Source organism: Miscanthus floridulus, chromosome 10 (genome assembly GCF_019320115.1).
Source record: "Miscanthus floridulus cultivar M001 chromosome 10, ASM1932011v1, whole genome shotgun sequence".
NCBI classification, from domain to species: domain Eukaryota; kingdom Viridiplantae; phylum Streptophyta; class Magnoliopsida; order Poales; family Poaceae; genus Miscanthus; species Miscanthus floridulus.
The window spans coordinates 92232-105285 of record NC_089589.1 but is presented as its reverse complement, the minus strand read 5'-3'; the positions used below and the strand labels follow the sequence as shown (position 1 = coordinate 105285).

The 13054-nt window shown below is 51.1% G+C and overlaps 2 protein-coding genes across 3 annotated transcripts; both read left to right on the top strand.

Annotated features, from left to right (window-relative positions):
• The first annotated feature begins 5631 nt into the window (after positions 1 to 5631).
• Positions 5632 to 8058, top strand: LOC136486020 (uncharacterized). Of its 2 annotated transcripts, XM_066482783.1 has the most exons (7): positions 5632 to 6165; positions 6271 to 6388; positions 6985 to 7103; positions 7437 to 7522; positions 7638 to 7747; positions 7840 to 7869; positions 7942 to 8058. In XM_066482783.1, exons 1-7 carry the CDS (start codon positions 5651 to 5653, stop codon positions 7996 to 7998), a joined length of 1035 nt encoding a protein of 344 aa, XP_066338880.1. In that variant the 5' UTR covers positions 5632 to 5650; the 3' UTR covers positions 7999 to 8058. The 2 variants fall into 2 exon arrangements, with proteins under 2 accessions (XP_066338880.1, XP_066338879.1); XM_066482782.1 differs by having other exon boundaries at positions 7840 to 7974.
• Positions 8059 to 9496: 1438 nt separating this feature from the next.
• On the top strand, positions 9497 to 13054 carry LOC136486021 (uncharacterized). Its single transcript, XM_066482784.1, has 6 exons — positions 9497 to 9755; positions 10748 to 10830; positions 11168 to 11254; positions 11392 to 11540; positions 11878 to 12009; positions 12340 to 13054. Exons 1-6 carry the CDS (start codon positions 9626 to 9628, stop codon positions 12527 to 12529), a joined length of 771 nt encoding a protein of 256 aa, XP_066338881.1. The 5' UTR covers positions 9497 to 9625; the 3' UTR covers positions 12530 to 13054.

The window sequence follows — 13054 nt, the reverse complement described above, 5'->3', positions numbered from 1 at the left end:
CTCTGGGTGGGATACTTCCTTGATGAACTCGGCCGCCAAGAGTTTCTGTACCTCCTCTCCGATGGCCCTGCGCTTTTCTTTGTCGAAGCGGCACAGGCGTTGCCTCGCTGGTCTAGATCCAGCCCGGATGTCCAGGGCGTGCTCGGCGACTTCCCTTGGTATGCCCGACATGTCCGAGGGACTCCATGTGAATATGTCGGCATTCGCACGGAGAAAGTCGACGAGCATGGCTTCCTATTTGATGTCGAGGGTGGCGCTGATCCTCAGCGCTCGGTCATCGGGGCATGCGGGGTCGACCGGGTTGAGTTTGATGGTTTCAGCGGGCTCGAACGCCCCCGCGCGACGCTTGGAGTCAGGCACCTCGCCACTGAGTTGGTCGAGGTGGGCGATGAGGGTCTCGGCCTCCGCAAGAGCCTCGGCGTACTCGATGCACTCGACATCGCAGTCGTATGCATGTTCGTACGTGGACTCGATTGTGATGACACCATTAGGGCCTGGCATCTTGAGCTTGAGGTAGGTATAGTTGGGCACTGCCATGAACTTGGCGTAGCACGGTCGCCCCAGAATGGCGTGGTAGGCTCCCCCAAACCTGACTACCTCGAAGGTGAGGACTTCCTTGCGGTAGTTGGAAGGGGTGCCGAAGTAGACAGGAAGGTCGATGCGCCCGAGGGGTCGCGTGCGCTTCCCTGGCATGATGCCATGGAAGGGTGCGACGTCGCCTCGTAGCCTCGACCGGTCGATCTCTAAGAGCTCCAGGGTGTTGGCGTAGAGGATGTTGAGGCCGCTGCCTCCATCCATCAACACCTTGGAGAGTCGGGTGTTGCCGATGATCGGGTCGACGACCAGTGGGTACTGCCCAGGATTCAGAATACGGTCAGGGTGGTCACCTTGATCGAAGGTGATCACCTCTCGAGACCAGTCGAGGTACTGGGGGGTGGCCACCTTGACTGAGAAGACTTCTCGGCGTTCCCTCTTGCGCTGCCGTGCCGTAAGACATGCTGAGGGCCCACCAAAGATCATGAAAGCGTTGCGTACCTCGGGAAACTCGTCGTCCTTGTCTTCGTCCCGACCGCCGGCGCCTTTCTGCTTGGCGTCGTCGTCGAGGAGCCCAAGCCTAGAGTAGTAGCGCCGCAGCATGGTGCAATCCTCGAGAGCGTGCCTAACCAGGCCCTGGTGGTAAGGGCAGGGTTTCTTAAGCATGTCGTCGAAGGGCCTAGGGCCTTTGGGGCCTCGGGGATTCTTGCGCTTTGTGGTCGCAACCAGATCAGCCTCCAGGACCTCCTGCCTCCCCAGGCGCCCCTTTTTCTTTTTCTTAGGGAGGTGGGAGGCTGAGGCCTCGGGGGCCTCTTCCCTCCGCTTACCCTTGGTATCGGCGTCGGGGAAGATGGCTCCGACAGCCTCTTCTCCTGAGGCGAAGCTGGTGGCGATGTCGAGGAGCGCGGCAGCAGAGCGTGGGACATTGCGACCTAACTCTCGGACCAAGTCCCGACAAGTGGTGCCGGAGAGGAAAGCCTAGACGATCTCTGAGTCGCCGACGCTGGGTAGCTCGGTGCATTGTTTGGAGAAGCACCGGATGAAGTCTCGAAGAGACTTGTCCAGCTTCTGGCAACAGCTCTTAAGATCCTAGGAATTCCCAGGGCGCACGTACATGCCCTGGAAGTTCCCGACGAAGATCCTAACCAAATCGCGCCAGTCGTGGATTTGCGAGGGAGGGAGATGCTCGAGCCAGGCTCGTGCCGAGTCCGACAAGAGCAAAGGGAGATTATGGATGATGAGCAGGTCATCGTCCACGCCACCTAGCTGGCAGGCCAGGCGGTAATCAGCAAGCCAGAGCTCCGGGTTGGTCTCGCCGCTGTACTTCACGAGATTGGCCGGCTGTCGGAACCGGGCGGGGAAAGGAGCAGCGCGGATGGCCCTGCTGAAGACCCGAGAGCCTGGCAGCTCAGGGGAAGGACTGCGGTCCTCACCGCTGTCGTAGCGACCGCCTCAGTGTGGGTGGTAGCCCCGAGCGGGCCCCTCGTTGTCATGGCGTCGTCGCCTACTGACCACCTCATGGTCTCCCTGCATCTCGCGTCGACTGCCGAGGCGGTCCAGAAGCACGGGGACCCTATGGGCTATCGGCGCTCGGTCAGGGTCGGGATGAGCCGGGGCTTCCCTGTCCTGTCGAGGCGGTGCCGTGAGAAGGTTCGAGGCACCCCCGCGCCGTCGGGAGGCGGAACTCTCGGCCTGCTGAACCGCAGTGGTCTCTAGGAGATCACGGAGCTTGCCGCGGACCCGCCGCCCCTCCGTGGTAGAAGGCTCGGGCATTGCGCGAACCAGCATTGCCGCAGCCGCAACGTTCTGGCTGGCACGATTGAAGAATGGGGGTTGCTCGCTCCCTTCGTCGTCATAGATGCGGTGATACACATCGCGAGCTCTTCGTCGGGCTCCCCCTCCTTCGCCGCGGCCTCGCTGTTCCTGTTCGAGAGAGTCTCGAAGCTGCTGCAGAAGGAGTTGGTCTTGCTCGACCTTGGCCTAGAGCTCACGGAGTTGCTCTAGGTCTGGGCGCTGAGGTCGTGCAAGAGCGACGTTCTCATTTCGTGCGGTCGGCAGGGCATTGCGTGGGGGCGTGACGGCGCCCGCCCCTGGACGAAGTGGGGAGCGGCTACCTGCCCCCTCATCCTCTTCGTCTGCCCTCGGCATCCTGAGCCCGACGTGAAAACACTCGCAAGTGGGGTCGTAAGTGCCTTCGTCGTCGGAGTCGGAGTAACCGAAGCAGTAGTCGCTTGCGGCCAAGAACTGGCGCAAAGTCCCAGGGTCGTGGAGCCCAGAGAAATCCACTTCGGGCCATGCCTCGTCCTCATCCGAGGAGTCAGCGTGGGTGCTTAGGTCGAGACCGAAGCGCTGGCAGCGTTCTGAGGGACCCTCATGAGCAGCAGCGTATGCGTAGGTGTAAGAAGCGGCGGCATTTTTCAACCCAAAGGGGTATGGGGATGATGTCGTTGCTAGATTCTGCTCCACCGGGGTTGGTTCTTCAGGGAGTGGTGGAGCGGAGCTTGACGACTGGACATCATCGCGAGCCACCGGCGATTTCCCTTTGTCCAAGCTCAAGCCAGACAGGTCCCCAGCCAGGGACCCCGTACCAACAGCTGGTCGTAGGATATCGGCGGGGAGTGGCGTGCCGCCCCGGGTTCGCGTAGCGTCGGGGTGGTCTTGCTCGTGTCGTGCCTAGCGAGCGCGGCGAGAGCGGCCGCCCGGGCGCCGCCTGCGCCTGGGCTGTCGGTGCGTAACTTCATCGTCGGGCGGTGGGGCTCGAGGAGCGAGGAGTACCATGTTGTACTCATGCCCTAGAGACATGAACTCTAGGCTCCCGAACCAAACTACGGTGCCAAGACGCAATGGTCGCACGGGGTCTGCCATCCGGAACCTGCTAGGATGACGAAACTGACATGCAGACGACCCCTACCTGGTGCGCCAACTGTCGGTGTTTCGGACCAGGGGGTCCTCAACCGACTAGTGAATTTGTTCTGCATGCTCCTGATTCCGAATGGTGATGCAAAGAGACACAAGGTTTATACTGGTTCAGGCAATCGACGCCCTACGTCTAGTCTGAGGGATAGAACTTGTATTCCTTGCACCGAAGTGCTCGTAGTAGGGGGTTACAAGCTAAGGGAGAGAGGGAACTTGTCCCAGGTCTTGGTAGGGTGTCGTGGGGCCGTCTGAGACGTTGCTCTCAAGCGGCTGGAAGGTGTGCGTGTGTGTGTGTTCTCCGGGCGTCCCCCCTAAGTGGCCCAAGTCCTCTCCTTTTATAGTTGAAGGGGGGACAAGGGCAGTACATGTATTACTATGCGGCGTCGTGCCGCCAGGGACGGCATGTCCAAGCCCTGTGGCCTGTTCCTATGGCGGCGTGGTCGTCGGAGTGGCCCATCCTTGGAGTACTGGGACGGCGTGGTCGTCCCATCAGATCCTGTGCGTCGTGGGAGCCCCAGGAATGCCTCGGAGTGGACGTGGCGGTGACTATAAGCCGCTAAGGACGGACTATGCACGAGGCCGAAACTTGGTCGGGGCCGAGGCTGGTACTGCGGTGGGGGGTCTCGGTAGGCGTGGACCCCAATATTGTCGAGGCCCTGATGTACAGTGCCGAGGCCTTGGTGTACAGCGCCGAGGCCTTGAGCGGGCAGCTGATCGTGGACACAGTGGCCAGTAACCCCCGCCATATCCTGTCCCAAGCGCTGACGGCGGCTGATCGTGGTCACAGTGTTTGGACACAGTGGCCGGTAATCCCCGCCATATCCTATCCCAGGCGCTGACGGCGGCTGATCGTGGTCACAGTGTTTGGACACAGTGACCGGTAATCCCCGCCGTGCCCTGTCCTGGCCGGTATGGTGCTGATGCGACTTCGGGTCGCGTCGGTCTTTCTGTGACGTTGAGCCGCTGTCCGACTGAGATCACGGGAGTGGTTGAAAGCATTAATGGGACGTGACCGGCTGTCGGGAGGGTCGGTCGAGGCGGGGGGGGGGGGGGGGGGGGGGGGGGGGGGGCGACGGACCGCAGGCGAGCCGGCCTCGAGCGACACGGAGAATGGGGCCTCGCGCGAGACGGGGATCAGGCTCCTTGCCGAGGCTTCGTGCGAGAGGCCTCGCGCGATACGGAGAACGCGCCTCCTGCCGAGGCCTTCTGTGGAGAGCCTCGGGTGAGGCGGAGACGGCGTTCCCTGCCGAGGCCTTCCCTGGGGAGCCTCGCCAGGATGTCGAGACCTCCTTCTCGGGGCTCGAGGCGAGGAGGAGGAGGAGGACCCAGTGGGCCTGGTCGCGACGGGGAGGGGCCCACGACTTACCTTTTTGCTTTTATCATCGTTATTTTTTAGATGGGACTGGGGCAACCCATTTGATGTTTTGCTTGGGGTACCCCATTCTAAGGTACCCGACACATATGTTTCACTTGTATGTTCCAAATGTTTATCTATTTCAGATGTATGTTGCATTCAAGTGTTTTCATGTTGCAAGTGTTTTATATTTTTGAGGCGTGTTTAGAGAGTCATGGGGGCACGGCCCGGGTGTCGGGGGATGGGGCGTGGCGAGCCGGGTGCTCGCGGATATGGCGCGCTGGGGCCAGTGGTCAGGGCGCGTGGCGCGCCTGGGATCCTACGGACGGGGGCGTGCTCGTCCTTATTAGCTCCCAGTCTCGCCCGAGCGGAGAGAGGGGAGCGGTGTCGTTGGAAAGGAGCCGCGGGCGCAGCGCAAGGGCGGGGTGCACGTGCGGGGCGTTGCGAGGCAAATGGAGGCAGGCCACGCGGGCGTCCGGACGCTAGCCATGCCCATAACAAATCACAGAAGTGAAAATTTACTTTATTAATTGGTAGTACAAGAGTATTACCTGAAATCATCTTAAAATTCAGGCACCTAAAATATAGAGAAGTGAATAAAAAATAGACATCTCATTTTTAAAAAAGCTATTCAATTCCATGTTTAGCTAGTATATTTTTTTAAAAATAGTAGTATCAAGTATTATGTAGCGCACTGGCAGAAGTTGAGAAATCCATCAAGTTTATATAGATGGAGGCCGTCGGATCCTCAATCTGGTGTCCACGACCGTCCGATCTGACTACTACCAGTCTACCACCTGCCCCGTCCTCCCGTCCCAGTCAACGCCACCGTCACTTCAGTTGAGGATGGCGTCGCCGGCTGCCGTGCTCGTCAGCAACGGCGCCATCTGCCCACACGCTCCCCCATCCGCCGCCGCCTTCCTCGACTCCACGCCGGGCGCCTACACCACCGCCCGCGGCACCCTCCTCTGGTGGCCGCGCCACCTCCGCCGCCTCGCCGAATCCACCACGCTCCTCGCCCGTTCTCACCCTCACCTGCTCGGCCTCCCCCTCCGCCTCCCCCGATCGCGCGCCCTCGACCTCGACTTCCTCTCCATCCAGTCCCTCGTCAACCCCTCCGTGCGGGTCGCCATCCACGAGATGCGCACTCGTCTGCCCATGACCAAGGTGGAGCATTTGGCGCTCACTGCCCTGGTCAGAGGAGCAGGAGCCGATTCCATTTCTGGTTCTGGGGACGGCCTCGACGTCTTCGTCCATGTGGGGAAGTATGCCCCGCCGGTCTTCGGAGAATCGGGGGCCAGACTTGCCGTGGCCGGCAGGGGAAGGGACGCCGCCACCGCCAAGTACGCGCCCTGGGCCAGGTCGGTGCTGTACGGCAATCTTAATTTCTGCAAGTTTTGGTTGCTGCCTGAGCTGAGCTAGTATTCCTTATCGGCTTATCTTACCCCTCAACTGAATGCATGCAGGATTCGGAAGAGTATGGAAAAGATGAGGCCTCCTGGGGTCACAGAGCTCTTGTTGACTAATGACGGGGATCACATTCTCGAAGGCGCTGTCACAAACTTCTTTGTTGTCTGCCAACAGGCGAGTCCAACTTCTTTCCTATCTATGAGTGACATCTTGTTGTGATTTTTATAGATAATATGCAGGAAGAATCCTTCTGCACTTACACTGAATGCTAATGATATTATGGAGTACTCAGTACTCAGATCAGAACAGAGAAATGAGTTAAACCATCCATGTAATGGCAAGGCACAAGTGAAAATCATATGCACTTCCTTTCACAAATTTTCTTTTCATCATTTCTGGTCACTTCTACTCTACTTTTTATGTCTGCTGCTGCTGCCTTAATCGTTGTCCTGTCATCATATAAATGCACATACTCATCAGAGTTTGGGCTAAAATGACGATCCTTGGTGCCTTCCTATGAATGGATTCTAGGATGTCCAAGCCTCCAAGGAATGACCAAATATCTTTTCATTTTTCAGATTTTCTTGTTGTATTTATTTGATCTCTCTAAAAGCACCCACAACATAGTGCCAGCCACACCACATGGATCTTCAATACTAATGGTGTACACTACAATTTTTTAACAAAAACAAGTGCATTGTCATGTTGGAAACTTGGAATTTTGAATATAGTTTTTTCTTCTGTACAATAACCGGTGTATTTCTCCATAGGAGGAACGTGAGAGGAATGGGCAATTCTCTAATCAAACAATGGCTGCTAATTTTGAAGTGCAAACAGCGCCACTGAGTGATGGAGTCCTCCCTGGGATTATACGCCAGATAGTGATAGAGTAAATATTCTTCGTCTACTCTGATGAATTCCACTTGCTTTGGCTTCATCATCTTGTATGGTTTTGGAGAGAGTGAAGCAAATTTCAGGATACTGATAAAAGTAGCTGGGAGGGACCTTATGCCTGCTTTGATATTACCTTCTTTCATCTCACAGTTTTGCACTCTGTACTCTCTGCATTAGGTTCAGTGGACATGCAGACCTAATAATTTCATCCTAAAGGGGTCGCGTAAGAGGGAGTGATTGATGCTGGAATCCTGACTGAGATATTATGAGCTAGAGATAATACCAAATGCTGATGCCTTGTAACAGAAGTTGTATTTCTTTGGACCAGGGTGTGCCATGATATTGGAATCCCAGTACGAGAGATGTCTCCATCGTGGTCCAATAACGAAATTTGGAAAGAAGCATTTGTTACAAGTAAGAATTTTCCCTCTCGGATAACACAACCTGCTGGTACATGATGACCTTATTTTGAGCATTGGCTGCTGCTAATCTGCTATTTGGTGTACCATATACATCATAACTGTAACAGGTAGTTTAAGGCTTATCCAGCATGTAGAGTCAGTTCAAGTACCTTTATTTTGGGAGGACATACAATCTAAAACCTGGAGCGATGTACCTTGGGCGGTGAAGAAGTTTCAGGTATGCAATGCTTATAGCGTCTTTGCACATTTTTTCTTCTTCTTTAGGTGATATTAAAGCCTGTTTGTAAACTTGTCAAAATTCAAAACTAGGGTGCTGGCTGCATTACCACACAAATTCAGGTTAGTTCTTCTTCACAAGATTTAGTAGATCTTCTTTTATTGAAAACTTGTGATAGCTGACTCACCATGTAGAGGGAAATACTGAAGAGAGCAAGAAGAGAGGAGTACGGCATTAACAGTCTCCTTTGAGTTATGAGCATTGTCGTTGATTCATTTGAAGGGTGTGGGCTTTGCCGCTTTCCATAATGGTACTATGGCAATATATAGGTAACTTTTTGAGACCTTGTAACACTGCATTTTTTGTGTGGAGAATTCAGACATTTTGGCTGCTCTGTGCTTTATTTGTTGTCTAACCAAAACAAGCCTCACATCTGGGAAGCAGAAGAGGGAAGGCAACTCAACTGGATAGCGTTGGAGTCCGGATGTGATGGGATAGAACACCACCAGTCCACCTCTCATAGCCGGGTATAAGGATGGCAACGGGTCGAGTTCGGATCGGGTGGAGTCTCCGTGCACCCAAAACCGAAACCCGAAATCGAAACCCGAATCCGCCCCGAAAACCGATTCGGGTGGAAATCCATCACAAAAACCAAACCCGCGGATACCCGAAACCCGAACGGATACCCAAAACCCGAATGGATACCCGAAACCCGCAGATATATATACACATATTCACATATATAAACAAGAGGCAACAAATAATAAATATTTTCATGAGTCAACTTTAAATAAATTTAATAATCTAAGTAAACAAATTATTATTAGTATATTATAAAACATGAGTTTTAATTCCAAATGATTTATTTCGGATATTCATTGGATATCCACGGGTGGAAAACCAAACCCGAAACCGAACTCGATTGGTTTCGGGGCCCCGAACCCGAAAACCGTGGGTGAAAAACCATCCCCAAACCCGAACCCGCAGAACCCGAAACCCACGGATATCCGCCCCAAACCCGATCCGTTGCCATCCTTAGCCGGGTAGTAGGGATTTGAAAGCCAAAGGTCCTGGGATAGTTCCTTTGCAAAAAGGGTATATCAGAAATTGTATATATACTGTAGTTGATATCCATCCCAGTATCTGATTTGAGGAATTAATTTCGTCTCGGATACATGAATATACAGTGAAGGGCGGGCCTGGTGCGAGCGGCAGAGTCTTACCGCCTGTGACCGGAAGGTTCCGGGTTCAAGTCGCGGTCTCCTTGCATTGCACAGGCGAGGTTAAGGCTTGACACTGACACCCTTCTCCAGACCCCGCACAGAACGGGAGTTCTCTGCACTGGGTACGTCCTTTTTATACATGAATATACAGTGATGGAATGGTCCCTGCTGCATTCAGTGGTCACTAGGCACAGGCAGTAGCGAAGGAATCCCATGCATGTTATTATGAGGATGGATCAGATTTAGCTAACTATCGGAGTCCCTTTTTGATTTGTAGCTGCAACTAACTGATCTGATCTGTTTGCCGTGTATGTGTATGTTCTAAGGATGGCAGGGTCATCATGCATCCTGAATGAATATGAATGGATGAATGAATGAATTTGGGTTCCGCAAATGAAAAAAACATGGAACCAAGGAAATGTGCATGTGTCTCATAACGTAAAGGAACGCCCAAGTACAAGATGGCCCAAGCCCAAAAGGCCACGCAGCGCGGACTCACATAGGGCCGGCCCAGTCTGCCAAAAAAAAAAACCAGACAGCAACCGCCGGCCCACAACGACCCACTCTCCTCGCAGCTGCATTCTCTTCTCTCGCCTCCCCCAAGCGACCGACTCCCGCCGCCGCCGCCGTCGCCGTCGGCCTTCTCCAAGCAGCCATGGACGAGTGGATTCGCCAAGCCGAGGTGTGGGTGCGCCAAGCCGAGAGCTGGATCCGCCAGCAGCCCCCGGAGCAGATCTATATCGCGGCCGCGGTGGTTGCCCTCACAATCCTGCTGCTTATCGTAGGTACGTGCGCTGCCAAACCTAGACTTCTTCTCAAATTCCCTGCATTCTTGAGTACGGAGTATTGTGCTGCCAACGCCCACGGATTCTTATGTGGCCCAGTAGGCATGGAATAGTTGTGTTCAGTTTTGCGGCAGGGGACTGCTTGGGGTGGGATCCCTGGAGAAACATTCTCGCCCGCCTAAATAAAAGTGCCAGAGTTGTTACTGGTTAAGTTTTTTTTGTTTGTCCTCCATTTAATTCATTCACTGGAGAATATACTAGTTGTGGATCTGGAATTGCATATTTAGCTCTAGACTAGTGTGCTGTCTGCTTCATATATCTGGGTAAAATAAAATGTGGCCGACTCCATGCCCTGGATCATATGGGAGCTGATTTGGGCAGTGGAGGAAGAGGCTATAGTCTGATTAAATTAAGCAACTACAGGAGATCAAGCCACAGTTACCTAATTTATGAGGGGAAGAAACAGTATCATTGTTAGCCGTATAAATTAGCCGATCTGTGGAGTTTGTGAACATTTATTAGTTTTGCAAATTATAGGTGTGCTTAGAAAGGAAGAACATAGTGGAAATTTTGAGCCTTGGTTCATTCAGACTCTGAGGTGTCATTGTGCCACAAGTTAAAAGATTTCAACAGGGCAGTTATGATGGAGTGCTATCGATTAACTAATTGAAGATTAGGCCCATGTTTTTATTTTAACAATAGTTGGTGTGCATTGTCAATTGTTCCAGCTCTAAGATGATTTAGCATTTACAGTCCTTTAACATGAGGTATCTGATGATGGCATGTTTATGTTATGAAACGAAGAGGGGGTTTACTTTTTGTTCAGAGATACCTTATGATCTAATATACATGAGGTGTCATGTGTCATGCTCTCCATATTATCTGCTTCCACCATGTTGCTTGTCAAGATCTTTGCTTTATCATACCACAATTCATTACATTAGAGTCGTGAATGATAAGCAATTACTTTGTCTGCCTTTCTATTTCCGCAGCATCTTGTTTTAAATCCTCGAAGCCAAATACTATAGTGCTATCTGGGCTTAGTGGCAGTGGCAAAACTACTCTTTTCTACCAGGTAACTGCTGTTCTTTTTGTCTGTGGGGTGTAGGGTTTTACAAGTGAAGGACAAGGTTGTAGTATCTAGTTTGCAAAATAATCTTGTCTCAAGTCTGAACATCATTTCGCGCATTAAATTCTAGCAGGATATCTCTTTCTTATTGGTTGGATTTTGTTTTTTTCTATGTAGTATATATTTGGTTTGGTTAGACTTGTCTATGCTCATATCTGGTTCTAGAAGTACTGCATTGCGATACCATTAATACCCAGGATTATATTTGTATCAATACTGTTGTAACAAGTAGGTGGGTTATACTATCTTTCATTTCTCTGCTAATTCTGTGTCTGCCTGTCAGCTTCGGGATGGATCATCACATCAAGGAACTGTGACTTCAATGGAAGAAAACGATGACACATTTGTGCTGCATTCGGAGCAAGAAAGGGTAAGATGCTTCTAGAGTTACTTCTTTTTCCAACATATTGAGATAAAAAATAAAATGGATAGCATAGTTTCTTATGAAGAAACATGCATTTCTTGACTGCAATATTTTTTGCTAAACCATCCTATATCATTTTTCAGAAAGGCAAAGTAAAACCTATGCATGTTGTTGATGTGCCTGGTCATGCAAGGCTCAGGCCCAAGCTTGATGAAGTCCTGCCTAAAGCAGCTGGGGTTGTTTTTGTTGTTGATGCTCAAGATTTCTTGTCTAGCATGCAAGCTGCTGCGGAGTAATTTTTGTGCCCTCTGTTTTAGTTTTTATGAAATGGCTTTGGTGTCTATAACTCTATATCATCTACGTTTACTTGCTTTTGTGCTGGATTGAAATTAGAAGTGTGATTAGGAGCCTTCTTCATATCCCAAGATTGCAGAAACTATTGTGTTTGATTATTTCCTTATTGTAGTTAACATGGTGTGACTAGCAGCCTTCTACATATTTTAAAAATTGCAGAAAATTACTCTTTTTTGTCATTTGTTAATGTTGTTAAAACCGCAGAAAAGTTACTCTGTTTGATCATTTGTTAATGCTGTTAAAATTGCGTAACAATATTGCCATCCTTCTGGTAGGTATCTATATGACATTCTGACAAAGGCAACTGTAGTGAAGAAAAAGGTTCCCGTGCTTATATTCTGCAACAAGACAGATAAAGTTACGGCCCACTCAAAGGAGTTCATCAAGAAGCAGTTGGAGAAAGAAATGTAAGGACAGGACAGCTCTCTCATCCCAACATTTATTGTACTTGCATAATTAGAATTTGAATGACTGAAACCCAGTAGTGCATAAATGCTGTGATTATGGAGCTTATTCCTAGATCTGATGTGCAGCACGAATGTATCCAATGACTTTTACATGATATTAAGCTGCAATTTGCATATCCCCTTTTCTGATCCCAAACAGATCTATGGTCCCGATATAACTCGTAGGCACCTTTAAGGGAGCATGCAAAAAACATGTGCACCAGTCTCCAACTGATGTGAAAGATTAGATTCACGAGGTTTGTAATGCTGGCCTTCTTTTCCATGTTGTAGAAACAAGCTTCGGGAATCAAGGAATGCCATATCATCAGCTGACATAACTGATGAAGTCCAGCTCGGGGTCCCTGGAGAGGCATTCAACTTCAGCCAGTGCCAGAACAAGGTGGTTGTTGCTGAGGGTGCCGGTACGACCGGTAATGTTTCGGCTGTTGAGCAGTTCATCCGGGAACATGTGAAGGCGTAGATTGTTCTTATTGTTCTCATTGCTGCGAATGGTTCACCTCATGAGGCAAGACATCCATTGCATATACCTTCATCAGGTCCTCTGATGATAGTTTGAGGCACAATCATATTCTGCACCGCTTCAGCTAACCCTTGTTAGAGGCATTAGATGTTGATTGTTAATTAATGCCTGTCAGTCATCGGGTATGAGTAGAGGCAGTTAAGAACTGTCTCCGGCCATGGTGGTTTCGCTAGATAAGGTTGATACTTCCCTGATTTTTACTACTCTCTGTTCTAAACTCCCTGGTTGTAGTTGCAAGCAAAAGTCTGGATCTGATCAAAAGCATCGGATATGAATAGAGCCTGTCAAGAACTGTGTCTGTGTTTTTCGGAAGCCACTGTTTTATATGGTGAAACACTGTAAGACAGGCCTCACCTTTCGGAAGCAGAACACGGAAGGCAATTGGATAGCTGTGGAGTATTGATAGTCTCAGAAACATATGGTGTCTTTGTTGGGCGGATTTGGGACAGAACGCCATTCCTTTTA

Coding starts and splice junctions, on each gene's coding strand:
- LOC136486020 (XM_066482782.1), top strand. CDS start 5,651: ATGGCGTCGCCGGCTGCCGTGCTCGTCAGCAACGGCGCCATCTGCCCA. Junction 6,166..6,270: donor AAGTACGCGCCCTGGGCCAG/GTCGGTGCTGTA, acceptor GAATGCATGCAG/GATTCGGAAGAGTATGGAAA. Junction 7,748..7,839: donor GGGCGGTGAAGAAGTTTCAG/GTATGCAATGCT, acceptor ATTCAAAACTAG/GGTGCTGGCTGCATTACCAC.
- LOC136486021 (XM_066482784.1), top strand. CDS start 9,626: ATGGACGAGTGGATTCGCCAAGCCGAGGTGTGGGTGCGCCAAGCCGAG. Junction 11,541..11,877: donor AGCATGCAAGCTGCTGCGGA/GTAATTTTTGTG, acceptor TCCTTCTGGTAG/GTATCTATATGACATTCTGA. Junction 12,010..12,339: donor AAGCAGTTGGAGAAAGAAAT/GTAAGGACAGGA, acceptor TCCATGTTGTAG/AAACAAGCTTCGGGAATCAA.